Source organism: Emys orbicularis, chromosome 1, assembly GCF_028017835.1.
Source record: "Emys orbicularis isolate rEmyOrb1 chromosome 1, rEmyOrb1.hap1, whole genome shotgun sequence".
Lineage (NCBI taxonomy): Eukaryota > Metazoa > Chordata > Testudines > Emydidae > Emys > Emys orbicularis.
This window is the reverse complement of record NC_088683.1, coordinates 267,897,382-267,912,772: the sequence shown is the minus strand read 5'-3', so window position 1 is coordinate 267,912,772 and position 15,391 is coordinate 267,897,382. Positions and strand designations below refer to the sequence as shown.

General features: G+C 40.3%; 1 protein-coding gene across 5 annotated transcripts in view; it reads left to right on the top strand.

Annotated features, from left to right (window-relative positions):
* PCCA (propionyl-CoA carboxylase subunit alpha) overlaps positions 1–15,391 on the top strand; it is a 421,040-nt gene that overhangs the window by 130,635 nt on the left and 275,014 nt on the right. For all 5 annotated transcript variants that reach the window (XM_065409497.1, XM_065409531.1, XM_065409513.1 and 2 more), the window contains exon 7: positions 9,515–9,646. In XM_065409497.1, the coding sequence (XP_065265569.1) occupies positions 9,515–9,646 (132 nt within the window). The remainder of the gene's footprint in view (positions 1–9,514; positions 9,647–15,391) is intronic.

The following is a 15,391-nucleotide window of genomic DNA, read 5'->3' as shown; positions in this document are numbered from 1 at the left end:
CAATTGATCGTTAATATTTGTATGTCATGTAAGTTACTGTACACTTACATTTTATAGCAGATTTTCTTTGTTAGAATGTGCTTTCTGACTTCTTATATGGACCGGTGCTGCATTTGGGTTCTTGAGAAATGTACAGTTATAATAATAAAAAGATGATTACTTAGATTATTCTTAAGCTTTGATTTAGTGTTTTATTAAATTAGATTTGGCCTTCATAGTAAAATCCAAAGCAAAAATTTGAATTTGAAAATTTTTTCACGGAGATGGTTAGCTTTTTGAGAGTGCAGAGAACGTTTTTTCAATTGTTTTTTACTGTCGCACTCTCCTGTTAATGATATTTTAGTGTTCTTATTATTGCATTTCTACAAATTGGAAATTTCTTCTAAATAAAAAAAATACAATTTATTGTATATACTATGAAATTCCTTAAATGTGAAAATTAGTTCATACTGTATGATAGTATGATTTTGGAATATATATGCCCTTATAAGATTAATATTCTTTATTGTGCCATTCTAATTACCATGTTATGGGTATAGAATTTCATATTTTAGGAAACTTTAAAATAAATGTTAGTTTCTAATATTACTTTTTCATTTAGTTAGTTGTGCCTTAGGTGATGCTGACTAGATGTATTATGGCTGCTCCTTGACCCCTACCCAAGAGGTTACATACCTTTCTTCTGAGACAACCAGTTGCAGGGGTAGTGGAACTAGACTCCTATAATGCAGTCTTGGGTCCAGTCCATACTGGGCCAGAAACAGTGCTTGGAAATCATGTTTAAACTTTATTTAAGCATGATTCTATCTAAACAGAATTCTGGAACAGTTTCAGTGGTCCTTTTTTTTAAATGTTCGTTCTTGTGGAAGTGTACTTAAATATAGTGTAAACACTGTGCCCATACTCTCTTCGCAGCCTGTTACAGAGAGGGCAAGAGTGTCAAATGTTTGGTGCAACTTGAGGTAGTCCTATTTTTGTATCCTGTCCATAGGAGGCTTGTGCTTGTAATATGGACTGAAATGTATTAAATATCCAGAAGGCTAGACTGATTACGTATGTTATTTTATTGGTATTATAGGACAAAAATTCACTGTCTCCAATAAAATGATTAATTTGCAACAAAATTTATTTCTGGCTAGTTGGCTGTCTGATCATGTATATATTGCCATTACTATGTATAAGTTAGACTGTTACTTGGAATGAAGAGTGGGCTTAAATTCATAGCAGTTCTCAGTGTGTTGGTGTTGTACTACAGAGGAGTATACAAATAAACCTTGTTAGTCTATGTTTTAATAAAGCAAAAACATAAATTTAAGCCTCCCACTTGGATGAATTCCAAGTAGAGTAAATACTATCCAACCTATTTCAGGGGTTGCAGGATTTTAAATGGGTATCCTATCATGGTCACGTTTTTTTCCCTTATGTTCATAGTTGTGAAAGTGCTTTTAAGGTTTCTATAAACTCAATTTTAAGAACAGTCTGAAGCAAATTTCTTAAACCTAGTTTCATTTGATTTGAAGTAGAGTTCCTTCTTTTTTCAACAAGTTTTTTCCTTTGTTTTTTTAAAAAACCCTTTTTATTTTTAAGATTTACTCTTACATACAGCACTTACATCTACGTGATAGAATATGTAAACAGTAACATGCATAATGCAAGGTACAAAACTAAAAAATTGTTACAGGATAACTTGATCAAATTACACTATTTTGATATTTCTGTTGTGACTGGGGTGTGTGTGTGTGTGTGTGTGTGTAATATAAAATATATAAATTTCAAATATAGGATAATGCACAGGGCCAAATTAATTTCTTCTTGGATTCCTTGACCCAAAAGACACTAATGACTTATACAATGTAGGGATTGATTTTCAACATTTGTAGTTGTGCCTCTGCTCACATGTAAAATGTGAGTTTACTTTTTGAGCATCTGACCAGAAGTATGTGTGCACGTATGTAAATCTGTTTGCACACACATGATCAGATAGGTCAAGGGATTTAATATCCACAAATTTATTGAAAACCAGACCTATGATGATGCATTTCTGTAACTTGTCTCTCTTAATATGGGATTCTAGATGTGTTTGAAAGAGTGTATTAATCCTATTTTCTGTCAAGCAGAGAACCAGTCTCTCTAGTATACAGATGGTATTTCCCATACTTAGCTTTTTAACCAATCAGACAGATCATCCATTGTGATAACTTTAATATCTTGGCAAACAACTCTGCTACAGAGGATGGGTATATCCCTTTTGGTTAGAATCTAATTGCTTGAAGTTCATCTGGAACTGGAAAGCTGAGTATCTGCTGATTCTGACTCATTGAATTGAGTGAGCGGTGAAAGTCACAAGGAAGTGTGTGCTAGATGCCTTACGGGTAGAAGCTACATAAAAAGTTTGTTGAAAAACTTCTGTTAGTCACAAAGACTAGTAAAAAGAACAGGAGTACTTGTGGCACCTTAGAGACTAACAAATTTATTTGAGCATAAGCTTTCGTGGACTAAGCAGCTCACTTTATATTATTTTTGATTACGAATAATTGCACTGTAAAAATGATAAACAAAGGAAATAGTATTTTTCAGTTCTCCTCATGCAAGTACTGTAGTGCAATCTCTATCGTGAAAGTGTAACTTACAAATGTAGATTTTTTTTTAATTACATAACTGTACTCAAAAACAAAACAATGTAAAACTTTAGAGCCTACAAATCCACTCAGTCCTACTTCTTGTTCAGCCAATCGCTAAGACAAACAAGTTTGTTTACCTTTATGGGAGATACTGCTGCCTGCTTCTTATTTACAATGTCACCCGAAAGTGAGAACAGACGTTCACATGGCACTTTTGTCGCCGGCGTTGCAAGGTATTTACATGCCAGATATGCTAAACATTCGTATACCCCTTCATGCTTCAGCCACCATTCCGGAGGACATGCTTCCATGCTGATGATGTTCGTTAAAAAAAAAATAGTGCATTAATTAAATTTGTGACTGAACTCCTTGGGGGAGAATTGTATGTCTCCTGCTCTGTTTTTCCCACATTCTGCCATATATTTCATGTTATAGCAGTCTCGGATGATGACCCAGCACATGTTGTTTGATTTAAGAAGACTTTCACTGCAGATTTGACAAAATGCAAAGAAGGTACCAATATGAGATTTCTAGAAATAGCTACAGCACTCGACCCAAGGTTAAGAATTTGAAGTGCCAGCCAAAATCTGAGAGGGACGAGGTGTGGAGCATGCTTTCAGAAGTCTTAAAAGCGCAACACTCAGATGCGGAAACTGTAGAACCTGAACCACCAAAAAAGAAAATCAACCTTCTGCTGGTGGCATCTGACTCAGATGATGAAAATGAACATGCATCGGTCTTCTCTGCTTTGGATCGTTATCGAGCAGAACCCGCCATCAGCCTGGATGCATAGCCTCTGGAATTGTGGTTGAAGCATGAAGGGACATATGAGTCTTTAGCGCATCTGGCATGTAAATATCTTGTGACGCCGGCTACAACAGTGCCATGAGAACACCTGTTCTCACTTTCAGGTGACGTGAACAAGAAGCGGGCAGCATTATCTCCTGCAAATGTAAACAAACTTGTTTGTCTGAGCGATTGGCTGAAGTAGGACTGAGTGGACTTGTAGGCTCTAAAGTTTTTATATGGTTTTATTTTTAAATGCAGTTTTTTCGTACATAATTCGACATTTATAAGTTCAACTTTCATGATAAAGAGATTGCACTACATTACTTATATTAGGTGAATTGAAAATACTATTTCTTTTGTTTTTTACAGTGCAAATATTTGTAATAAAAAATCAATATAAAATGAGCACGGTACATTTTGTATTCTGTGTTGTAATTGAAACCAATATATTTGAAAATGTAGAAAACATCCAAAAATATTTAAATAAATGGTATTCTATTATTGTTTAACAGTGCGATTAATCACGATTAATTTTTTTAATGACGCGATTAATTGTGAGTAATTTTTTTTAATCGTTTGACAGCCCTAATTATAAATTTGCTCTTTAGAAAAGTAGAACCACCAAAATTCCCCTTGTTGTAGTTTGCTTTTGGGTATACAGGAAACAACTGACAAAACTTTACCATTGGGTACATGACCATTCTATTTCTAAACAAAATGCAGATGCATGTTATGCTGAGTTTACTGTGAGACCCGAATGTAACAGTCTAAATGCAAAGTGGAAACGTGGCAAGGGTTGGTGTTCAATAAGTCTTCAAGTTTTGAATATATTTTTGAATACATATGTGGGAAAGAGAACAGTTGGAAGTTGTTCTTGATATTTAGTGTAACAGGAGTTTGACATACTATCAGCCGAAAAGGATTTGGTCTGCATTTTAGCATCTTAGTTTGGGTATTTGTTGAATTTTCTGCAGTTTCATAGGTGTGTTGCAGAGCACAATGTGCAGAGTCCCGCATTTTGAGTGATCTCGTCACACTTCATAGTGTTAAATCACTTTTTGGAATAATTTAGGCGGTGGGAAAGAACTAGATGGGGGAAGTGACCCAGTGTAGCTAGACTAGCTTCATAGGGGGATGAAAAACAGGTGCTTTTCTGTCTCCTGTTGACATTTTTAGAATAGTTTTATGGGAGGACAAAGATTTTGAGTTGTCAGATGCATAGGACAGTGAGTTGGTGCATGTGTCGAAAGGGAGATTGTTTCCCTCTTATTTTTAGAAAGCACAAGTTTTAAACTAAATTTGAAGATGATTTAAGAATTTTTTTAACCCTATGTTGTTGTTGTTGTTGTTGTTTTTTTTAAACCATGCAGGTACTTTAACTTTCTTGGACTCAACATGTAGGAATGTTGTGAGTCTGTCATATCTTCTGCAAGTGTAGAATGTAGATTTATTCTGGAAGTTCTAAAGTGGACTCATCTAGAATCTATTCTTCCTTGGTATCTCTGCTTGCATTAGAGAACAAAAAGACAGCACAGAAGTTTTATTTGTTGTAATTGTGGACTCTGTGCAGCACAATGAGAAGTGGCTTGGCCATAGGATCCAGTTCATGACTTCTTCATTGCTCCTCTTACGGAGAAGTATTCAGACCTTCATCCTGTGAGCTGCTGAACTCTGGCTCAGATCCAGTAAACATTTACGCGTGAGCTTAACTTTGTCTGTGGTTTGTCCCAAGTCAGTGTGACTACTTACATGCTTAAATACTTTGCTGAATTGGGGTCACAATGCTCAGCTCCTTGTAGAACTGAGTCCGTAATGCTTTCCTCTACGCTTCTAGGTGAAGTTCCTTTCTTCATCATCACTTTTTCTGCTCCTTCTCTTCTTAGCTTTTTTTCCTTCCTTCCTCATCCTCATCACCTTCCTAGGGACGAAAGTAACATTCAACATTTACTGGTGCCGGCCCCCGAAAGGGGTGAGGCCTCAGGTGCAAGGGGCGGGGCTGCGGGATCAGCGTCCCCCAGCCAGCTCATCCGCGCAGCCTGGCCCGCACCGCCAGGGGCTCCAGCGGCGACTTAAAGGGCCCAGGGCTCTGGTTGCTTTAACGTCGCTGCCCCCCCTCCCCCTCCCCGGCAGGGCTGCCGATGGGGGGTGCAAAAGGGGCAACGACGTTAAAGTGCTTTAAGCGGAGTCGTTAAAGCACTGCTGTGGCAGTGCTTTAACGTTGGCTAGTACAGGCCGGTACCTGCGGCCACTTTTTACTGGTACGCCTTACCGGCCAGTACCGGCTTACTTTCACCCCTGCACCTTCCTAACATATATCAGAGTCTTAGCTGCCAAAAGTATATGCAATGACTGGCACTTCTGTCAGTGAGATACTGTGCATCACTGTCTGAAGAAGATGAAGTTTCCTTCTCCTTCTCTCTCTCCCGGTCCTCTGAGGAGTTTGATTCTGGCAGACTCAATGATGGGGATATGTGATTAATTACAAAAAATATATAAATAAAGATCAAAGGCTCCTTTTAAATAGAAAAATACAAAGGAAATGTAAGATTTTTAATACCAGTCTTCACAAATATTATTGACTCGTGGACTGAGTGGTAACACCTTCCTGAGAAGAAACTTGTTCCTGTTGTGTGTTCATAACTACTTAAGATTCAAGAATATGAAAGAAACCTGCTATTGTATCTATACTATAGATGCAGCAGATTCTCTTTTTTAATAAAAAGTTGGTCATTTCACTAGGGCGATGCATCTTCAAAAGATCCAGTTAACAAATGAATTCCATGTAACTTAATCACCTCTGCGAATGTCATGAACTTTCCCCTCAGCAGTTTGTGAAACTCTCTCCCTCACTCACTTCTGGATGATGATTCTCCCTCTCTGCTAGTTCAAGAAATAATGCAGGTTTTTGATTCTCTCTGCTAGATCTACCTGAAGGAATCATTCTTCCACATTCTTATCCACCTATTTCACTGTTTCTGTCAGACACTTCAAAACAGGGTTCAATTTAAATACCTTCAAACTTAGGCTCCTAGTTTTCTGTTTAAGAAAAAAACAAAGAACAGAAAACAGGGTTGGTTTTTTTTCTGTTTACGTTCATATTGTCTATTTCCTTAAATCCATTTAAAGACTTAAGCCCTAAGCTGACTTCTTCTGAAACCAAATCTCAATTTAGTGCTGCAGGTTCTCATTAAACCTTTCTATTAACCACTCCAACAAGCCCCTTAGTATTATCCATTACTTGACTCCCTCAAAATAGCCTTTTTTAGTGGCCCTCAATTCAGACTATATCTGAATTTTTTTCTGAACAAAGTGATTGGTGTTCAGAATACCACCCTCCTCCCTAAATACCTAAGGTGCTCATCCCTAAGATCAACTCCTTATTTCATGTCAGTGAGAACATCTTACCATCTCTGCATTCTAAGCAATCCCAAAGAGACCATTTTGTAACAAATAATGTGCATTGATTGTTATTTTTGCAACATCGTGACATTGCATTTTTCACATTTTGGTGTTTATATCAATAAGTTGTTCTTTATTGACACATCAATAAAATGTGAAGACATAGCTACTGTGACATCAGCCATAATAATCATAAATGATTACATTGTCTTAAAAGGCTAAGATAAATAGGTGACAACCCAACATGCGCGCACACACCCCACACACAAAATTAATTTTAATTTTGTAGTTAGATGTTGATAGATGTTTGGCTGTATGTGTGTGTGCTCTCTGTGTGCTGCCCCAGCCCTACACAGACAGCTGGCACGGTGGACCTCGAGCGAATTGCTCAATGACCACAAAATCCGTTAACGGACGAAGGCACCAGGCCAGGTTTATTGTCGACAAAGCACAGTACTATTATCCCACAGCCTCTACCAGACCACTAATACATGTATGCCCATAACAATGTACCAGCTCAGTGAATGGCGGGACTTTCCGTTCCTTCCTAGGCCAGACAGAAATACTTCCTCTGAGATACATCTTTATACCTCGATACAAACAAGTTAGTATTGCCCCTCTAACATAGTTAGTTACTGCCCCCTGATGGGGCTAGTTATTACCCATCACCTTGTACATGTTGGTTCAATCAAAACATCTTTATACGTACTGTCATCCTGACATTTTTTAGAAGGGGTCAGTGTGTTCCTGTTGTCCTTGGGGAATGTTTTTGTACCATCCTTGATATTAGGATGTTCTGGTACCACTTGATATCGGGATGTGTTTGCTCTGTGACTAGGAGTGTGTATTTCTGTAATATCAGCCCTGTTCTTGCCAGATTCTATGAGCAGGTCCTGCCTCATACCAGGCCTCTGATACAAGGGCTTATGTCTCAGGCTCTCTTCCTACTAAATTCCCCCATTTTTTGTCTTTTTATGGGGAGGATCTTTACCCATCATCCCGGAAAAGCATAATGCTTGGACTGAAGATGGCCCAGTGGGCTAAACACTGTTGTTATGTGGCCACCTTACTTTCCCATTCACATATTCACGCCCCGTCTGTTCCTTAGTCTGCACATTCCCTTGTACGACTGATGGACAGATTTTATTTTCCAATTGTTTTTAGTCCCTTATAGTGGACCTGGGAATGTTAGGCCTGGCACCATGACTGAGGCATGGGGTGTAGAGTTGTACTTTGATAACCTGTGTGTGACATGAGGAGGCCTTTATACTTAGTTGGTGGTCAATGAGATGGGCTTTGGTCAGGATTATAATAATATGCACATGTGTATATGTTTGTACCTTAAACATTTATTATAGGACACATTTGGTTCAACACACCTCACAGAGTATCCAAGTATACAGATGTTCAACAGCCTTTACAAACTGGTATAAGTACAAACATTTGCTTTAAAAATATTAATAAGCATTTGATTATTCCTTATCATGATTATTCGTTACTATGGCAGTGTTGATGGTGGCTGACCTGGGTCATTCCACAAACTTTAAAGCACAAATTCTGAACTTCAAAATAGTATCAGTGTTAAATGTCAGTTGAGAAAATATTGGTATTCAGTAAGCTGTCCTTCCTCAACACTTTCAGTTGTGGTGGGTAACTTTTGCTTCTTAACTGATTGATCAGTTAGAGAGAGGTTCTTCTCTTAAATCAAGCCAATGGGAAAAGCCATACAGTCTGGCATGACTACTCTTTTGATGGTTAACCTTAATCCTACTTTGATCCCCATATAAAATTTTGAATATCTTAATAATGTAATAGTTCTGGTTCTAATTTTCGAGTACAAAGGACACACAAGCTACTTACACTACGTGTGTGTGCGCACACAGAAAAGGAAAATAGTAACTTTCACCAAAGGTGATTGCAGTGGAATTGCTGGTGGACCTGCATAATATTATTCCTTAATAGAAGATTCTAAGAAACTGTTATGAAAGGTACATTTTTCACTTAAGAAAACTCACTTTTGTTGGCTAGCATCATAGGGGATAAATGAGGAAAAATCATAATTCATGCTACTGGTATTAAAGTAATTTTTATGCCACCCTGTTTCCAGCTGAATGTGGAAAACCACATTTGTAAGATTTTGCTTGTCTGAAGGATGCATGCAAATATTATATTTTCCATATTGCAGTATTTTCAATATTTTTTAAGTTCAGTCTTCAAAGTATTTTAAAATGTTGAATAACAGACTTTATACTTTCATTTTGATGTTGGATAAGGCTTTGGTTTAAAGAATGCATAATGAAATCCTGAACTGTATTATACTTTAGTAAGCAATCTTTATAAGTCACTTGTGGCTATTTCAATCATTGGTTAACTGGACTGCTCTCACTCAAGGGATATTTCTGATTTTCAAACTGGAATACTTTGACTTTCTGCTGTTTTCTTTGGCCTGGCTTTGATTTATACAGACAAGGATTATAGGGGCTTTGAATCTGTGTGTATGCATGTTTAACAAGTCCATATACATTTTTAATGTACCAGCTCAAATGCTTCTTCCCTTTTAGTTATGTTTCTCCATAAATATATTATTTTCCAAATAAAGTTTCATTAAGTAATTTAGATTTTTCTTGTGTAAACCCATAATGAACTCCTGCCTAAGGATTTTTTTTTTTTTTTTTTTTTAATTTAAACCTTCATTGTCTCCACAGGCATCAGAAGGTGTCACCTTTATTGGACCTGACACACATGCTATTCAAGCTATGGGAGACAAGATTGAAAGCAAATTATTAGCCAAGAATGCAAAGGTCAACACAATCCCTGGCTTTGATGGAGTGGTCAAGGTGAGAAACTGTTTAACTGCTGTCTCTCCTGTATAGGCTCTCACATTGTTTAAATAAAAGTACCACTCTTTTCAAAGGTGTGATATAGGATGCAATTATAAATTCAATATTCCAACTTCAATAGAAGATCCAACTGAAAAATGTCATGGTCCTGATATTTTCAATGGCAAAAATGCTTCTGAAGAAGAAGAGCTGTTGGAAGAATAGAATGAATTGTCAAATATTAAGCAGTATGCCATGGACGGCATACGAAGTGTGGTTCCTCAAAACATCTCACATTTTAAATTACATTTGAGATAGTTAAGACAGGGGAATATGAGTTTAATACACCAGGTGTAGGTTGGTGGTTGTGAGTGTGTGTGTGCGGTGCATGCATGCATGCATACCTTGATGTGTGTTTTTCTTCCTTCATTTTCCCACCAGTTGTATTAACTTTATTGGCATGGCCTAGGTAAAGTGTTGCCAAAGTTAATATGTTAAGTATTTGTGGGCAGCACAGGTTTTGCAGGGGCAATGGCATTTGATACACCATGTCTATTTTGTATTTCTCCCCAGTACTGAGTCAGTTGTAGACTACCATATATTATGAGACTGGTTCTATAAAAAAGCTGTTTCTTTTCTTTTCTTCCAGACTTATAAGCAGTGTTTCTTCCCTGCTTTTAGTAGGAATTCTTGCACTATTTCCCATAGGTTTTTCAACCATCTTTGCTGTGTTTCTTACAGCGAAACGGAAAATGTTTTGATTTCATCTCTCCTTTGACATATTGATTGTGATGTTGGTCTTCTATTTTTCTACCTTTGTGTGTGTCTGTGTATAGGCTACATAATGGGCTCATAATACAAAACTGTTTTCAAATGCTGAAAACTTGTTGAAATGTTCACCTTTTGGGGTGAAATTTCTCATGGTTGGTCTTCATCTTCAAGTTGAATTTTTGGGATAAATTTGAGCAAAAATCCCTTCATCTGTTTTTGTTATGGGATAAAATTATAATCTTGACACTTGGCATTGACCTGGACCTCACAAGGCTTTGTGTACATTATGAAATATTGTTGCGCTTTGAAGATGATTGTGAACAAATGAATTTCTTGACATAATGCTGACCATGATTTAGGGCTTGTCTACTTGGGGATTTCATGGGGATTTTAGTGCAGAATATCTAGGGTGTGAATTTAAAGTGCAAGAGTGCCTTTTTGTGGTGTAGGTTAATTCTCTTCCAAAATGGATTAAGCTAAACTGCACAAAAGCATTCTTTGCACAGAATAAGTGTGTCCACACAAGGAGATGGTACTAAATACTCACTGATAGCTATACTGTACTAGCTATTCTGGGCTTTTCCCTCGTAGACAAACACTTACTGATCTGCATAGACCAAGACACACAGTGTTCAGCATCATGTCAGCTACCCAGGATTAAAACCTTCTGGTGTTTTTTGCTGGAAGGAATGAGTGACAGAGAGATTAATGGGAGAGAGGGAGGTATAGAGGACATGATGAGGGGAGAAATTGAAAGAACATATCCTACGGACCTGGGAGCAGAGGTAGTCCTTCATCTCCATCTCCAAGTTCTGCGTTTTCACTAAGGGTATATCTACACTGCCCACGTTACAGCACGGCCGTGGCGGTGCTGTGACGTGGGCAGTGTAGACCCACTTTATCGCTGGGGGAGAGCTCTCCCGGCGATTTAAAAAAAACAACAACCCACCCCCAACAAGTGGTGGTAGCTTTGATAAAGCGCTGTCTATACTGGTGCTTTTCAGTGCTAAAACTTTTGTCACTTCATGGGGTGTTTTTTCACACCCTTGAACGACTAAAGTTTTAGCGCTGAAAGTGGCAGTGTAGACACAGCCTAAATCTAGCTTTTCCTGCAGCAAGAGAAGCCACCCTGGCTTTTACACAGGTAGCTTTGCTTCCATTATGCTTTCCCCATAGAGAGACAGCTTTACAAAACCATTTTTTCCTGTGTGGATGCTTCTTTGAATTGGCCTGAGAATGACCTAGATAATGACTGGACGCTGGATGCTAGTCACTGTGGATCTGCATACTCTAGGCCAGGGGTCTCAAACACGCGGCCTGGGGGCCGCATGCAGCCCGCGGGGTTATTTTCTGCGGCCCGCGAGCTCCTAGCGCCCCCCCCACCCTCCTCCAGCGTTTACCTAGAGCGGCTCCAGCCGGACGTGCACCGGGGGCAGAGCAGGCTCCCTGCCTGCCTGCCCTGCCCCCGCGCCACTCCAGAAAGTGGCCAGAATGTGGGAAGGGAGGGCCCAGGATCTGTGTGTTGCTGTTGCTTCAGGCACCACCCTCAGCAGCTCCCATTGGCCGCGTTTCCCTGTTCCCGGCCAATAGGAGCTGCTGGGGGCGGTGCCTGAAGCAACAGAAACAACCCTGCACCCTCCCTTCCCCAGGTTCCAGCCGCTTCCCGGAGCCCGCCCCCCGAACCCATCCTGCACCCCAACCCCCTGCTGCATCCCTCCTGCACCCCTACCCCCTGCCGTACCCCACACCCCTCCTGCACCCTGATCCCCTGCCCTGAGCCCCTGCCACATCCCACACCCCTTCTGCACCCCCGGGGGCGGGGAGGGGCGGAGTTGGGGTGGGGATTTCAGGGAAGGGGTTGGAATGGGGGCAGGGAAGGGGTGGGAAGAGGCAGGGCAGGGGCGGGGCCTCATGGAAGGGGTGGAGTGGGGGTAGGGCTGAGGACGGCGGGGGTGAGGTGTCAGTAATGCGGCCCTCAGGCCAATGTACTAGTCCTCATGTGGCCCTCGTGGTCATTTGAGTTTGAGACCCCTGCTGTAGGCAAAATAGCATTGCTAGTGCTGGAGATGGAAATGCCTGGGGCCTGCGATGTCTGAAGGACTCATGTTCACAAATAAAAGTGTTCACAGGCATTTTACAATGGCATTACCATCCAGGAGAGTACACTGCCTTGGATCAAACCTTTATAAAGCCACTACCTACGCTGGTGTACTCTCTGCTGGTGCAGTGCTAATGTTGATGGGAATGCAAAGGTGTTGCAGCAATAACAGGTCATCTTGGATCCATTGCAGGCTTCTATGTCCTGTCTTTCAGCAACTGCTCCATACAAGGTTCGGAAGACTTAGCAACAGTCTAGCTGTTACCCAGCTGAACTCTGCTCTTCCTGATACCTTGTCCCTCATTCTAACAATCCTAAGGGCAAGTGAGGACTGCAGCTGGAAAAAAATCTGATGAGTAGGAACCATGGAGTTTAATATTCATAAATAGCTTTTATTTTACACATGAAACCATCAAATGTTTATGGAACACTTAATATTAAAAATGCTCATAAAGTTGTTTTATTGGGCTATGTCTGTACTGGCAAGTGAAAAACAAAACTTGTGTCGTTCAGAGGTGTTGGAACCCCCCACCCTCGAAAGATGAAAGTTTTGTCGACGACAAGCACCGGTGTGAACAGCGCTCAGTGTGGAGAGCGCTCCTGCCGACGCCGCTAACGCCGCTGATTGGGGGTGGAAGTTTTTTGTCGGCAGGAGAGCCGACAGACAGCGGCTACACTGTGCGCATTTTAGCGGCCCAGCTGTAGTGGCACAGCTATGTTGCTAAAAACTGGTAGTGTAGACACAGCCTTAATGTTTTTAGGTACTGGTTGTTTTGTGCTATTGTAAAATATCCTGATTTTGTGGGCTTGATGAGTGGTTAGTAAACACTAATGACAGAACTAATAGCTAGTTTTCCAAAAAACATTGCACCTACAGGCCTCTGGCATCAGTACATATAGTCAGTTATTTTCCCCATTAATAACTGAAAATAACTGACTATATGTACTGATGCCAGAGGCCTGTAGGTGCAATGTTTTTTGGAAAACTAGCTCAGAAACTCCCAGAACCCCAAATATGAATGGAAAGAGGATCACTAGTGATATGATGTTTGTATTAGTATGTGGATGACAGGCAGCTGTACGTGACCTTTATGCCAAATATAAACAACGTCATCTCCCAGCCCTCAATGTTTGGATGAGATCAGCACCTTCTTGAATGAAGAGCAGTGTCCATCAAAACTCCTGCCACCCCTCCCCCCAAAAATTCTCATAAAACAAAACTTACTAATCAGGTTACATTTCCTACCTTCTGGGGAGAAAGGGAAATTGTTTCTTTTAGATTCTTGTGAGATTCCTGGATATCAGAAACAACCGATAGATATGCATACTAGTCAACACTGCTTCCACATGAAATAAAGCCTTGAACAGAAGAGAGGTTGACTTGACTGGGAAAGCCTGTGACATTATATACTTAGACCCACGGGAAGAACCCCATCAACCGAAGTAGGATGAGAATATCTGCCTGCAATTGCCCGTGAATCCCTGATTGGAAGGAATCACAACAGATGTGAACTTGTTTATTGTGGTATCCACCTGGATCACAGAGTGTTACAGGACTTTTAGTCCCTGGTAGACAGAGGGTTTTTTTGATCAATCAGCTAGAGTGCAGAACAGCTCTGCATTCCATTTGCCAATTCAGCCAGGAAGTGAGGGGCAACGCAGTGTGGAGCTCAGTGGATACTATCACAGGAGCTGCATTCAAGGGAGGGGATGAGGAGCTAGCTAAAAGCATGGTGTTTGGGTCTCAGACTTGTTTTTAACTTTGCATTTCTGCCTTTCTGGTGGCCATCCACTTGGCCAGTGAGCGGGAGAGCCTTCAGGCTCTTCTGTGTTTGAATCCCTACCTGACTTTTCATCAGGACAAGGTAGTCATGAGGAGTGGGATTTTTAAAGACACAAAGGGCTTTTATGTTCTCTAATTCCACTGAAAGTCATTGGGAGTTGAATGCCTAACTCTCCTTTGTGCCTAAATCTGTTCTCCTTTTTACTTACCAAGATGACTTCCTCTTTCCATTTGGAAAGAAAAATGCCTTCACACACTCTGTGTGAAGAGAGCTTTGCATAATACTGTAAAGACCACTTCACAAGTTAGAAAGACAGATCAGGGTTGTTGTTTTTTGGTGGACAAAAAGGCATAAGAAAGATCCAGTGCTTCACTGTCTTGTTCAGTTCAAGACTGCATTAAGGAAGACTACATTGCTCAGAGTGAAGAGCTGTCTGTCTGCTTATTAAATGTCATTTAAACAGTGTCGCGAAATGTACAGGGTGCTTCACAAATCTAGAGTAGACCATGTCCCCTTCCTCAAATAGCTCATCATTTAAGACAACGGTTTTCAACCCATGGTCCATGGACCCAAGGGCATCTGCAGACTATGCCTAAGCTTTCCAAAGGGATCCGCACCTCCATTTGAAAAATTTTAGGGGCCCGCAAATGAAAAAAGGTTGAAAATCACTGATTTAAGATACGAGACAAACAAAGGTCTAAACACAGCACAACAGTTCAGGCAGGAGAGGCTGTGGAGAAGTTATTGACCAGGAGAACAAAGTATTGTACAGTAGAAAGGATTCTTTCAAGGTTTCGTCTTTAAGAAGAGTTTTGAAAAATGGAAGAAGGTGCCTGGCATACAAGAGATGAGAACCTGTTCCCAGGGGAGTGATCATCATAAATGAAGGTCTGAAGTCAAGAGTGGAAGAGGGTGATGAAGGGATCATTGAAGATAGAGTATTGGGAGGAGCAGTGAAAGTGAGTTGGGGAGTAAGAGGAAATAAGAGCACAGCTGTGGGTGAGAGCAGGATTATGCAAGAATATGAGGATGAGGAGCTTGAATCTGATACAGTAAGATAAAGGGAGTCAGTACGGTTTGAGAACATGAGGACTTCAGAAGATATTTTGG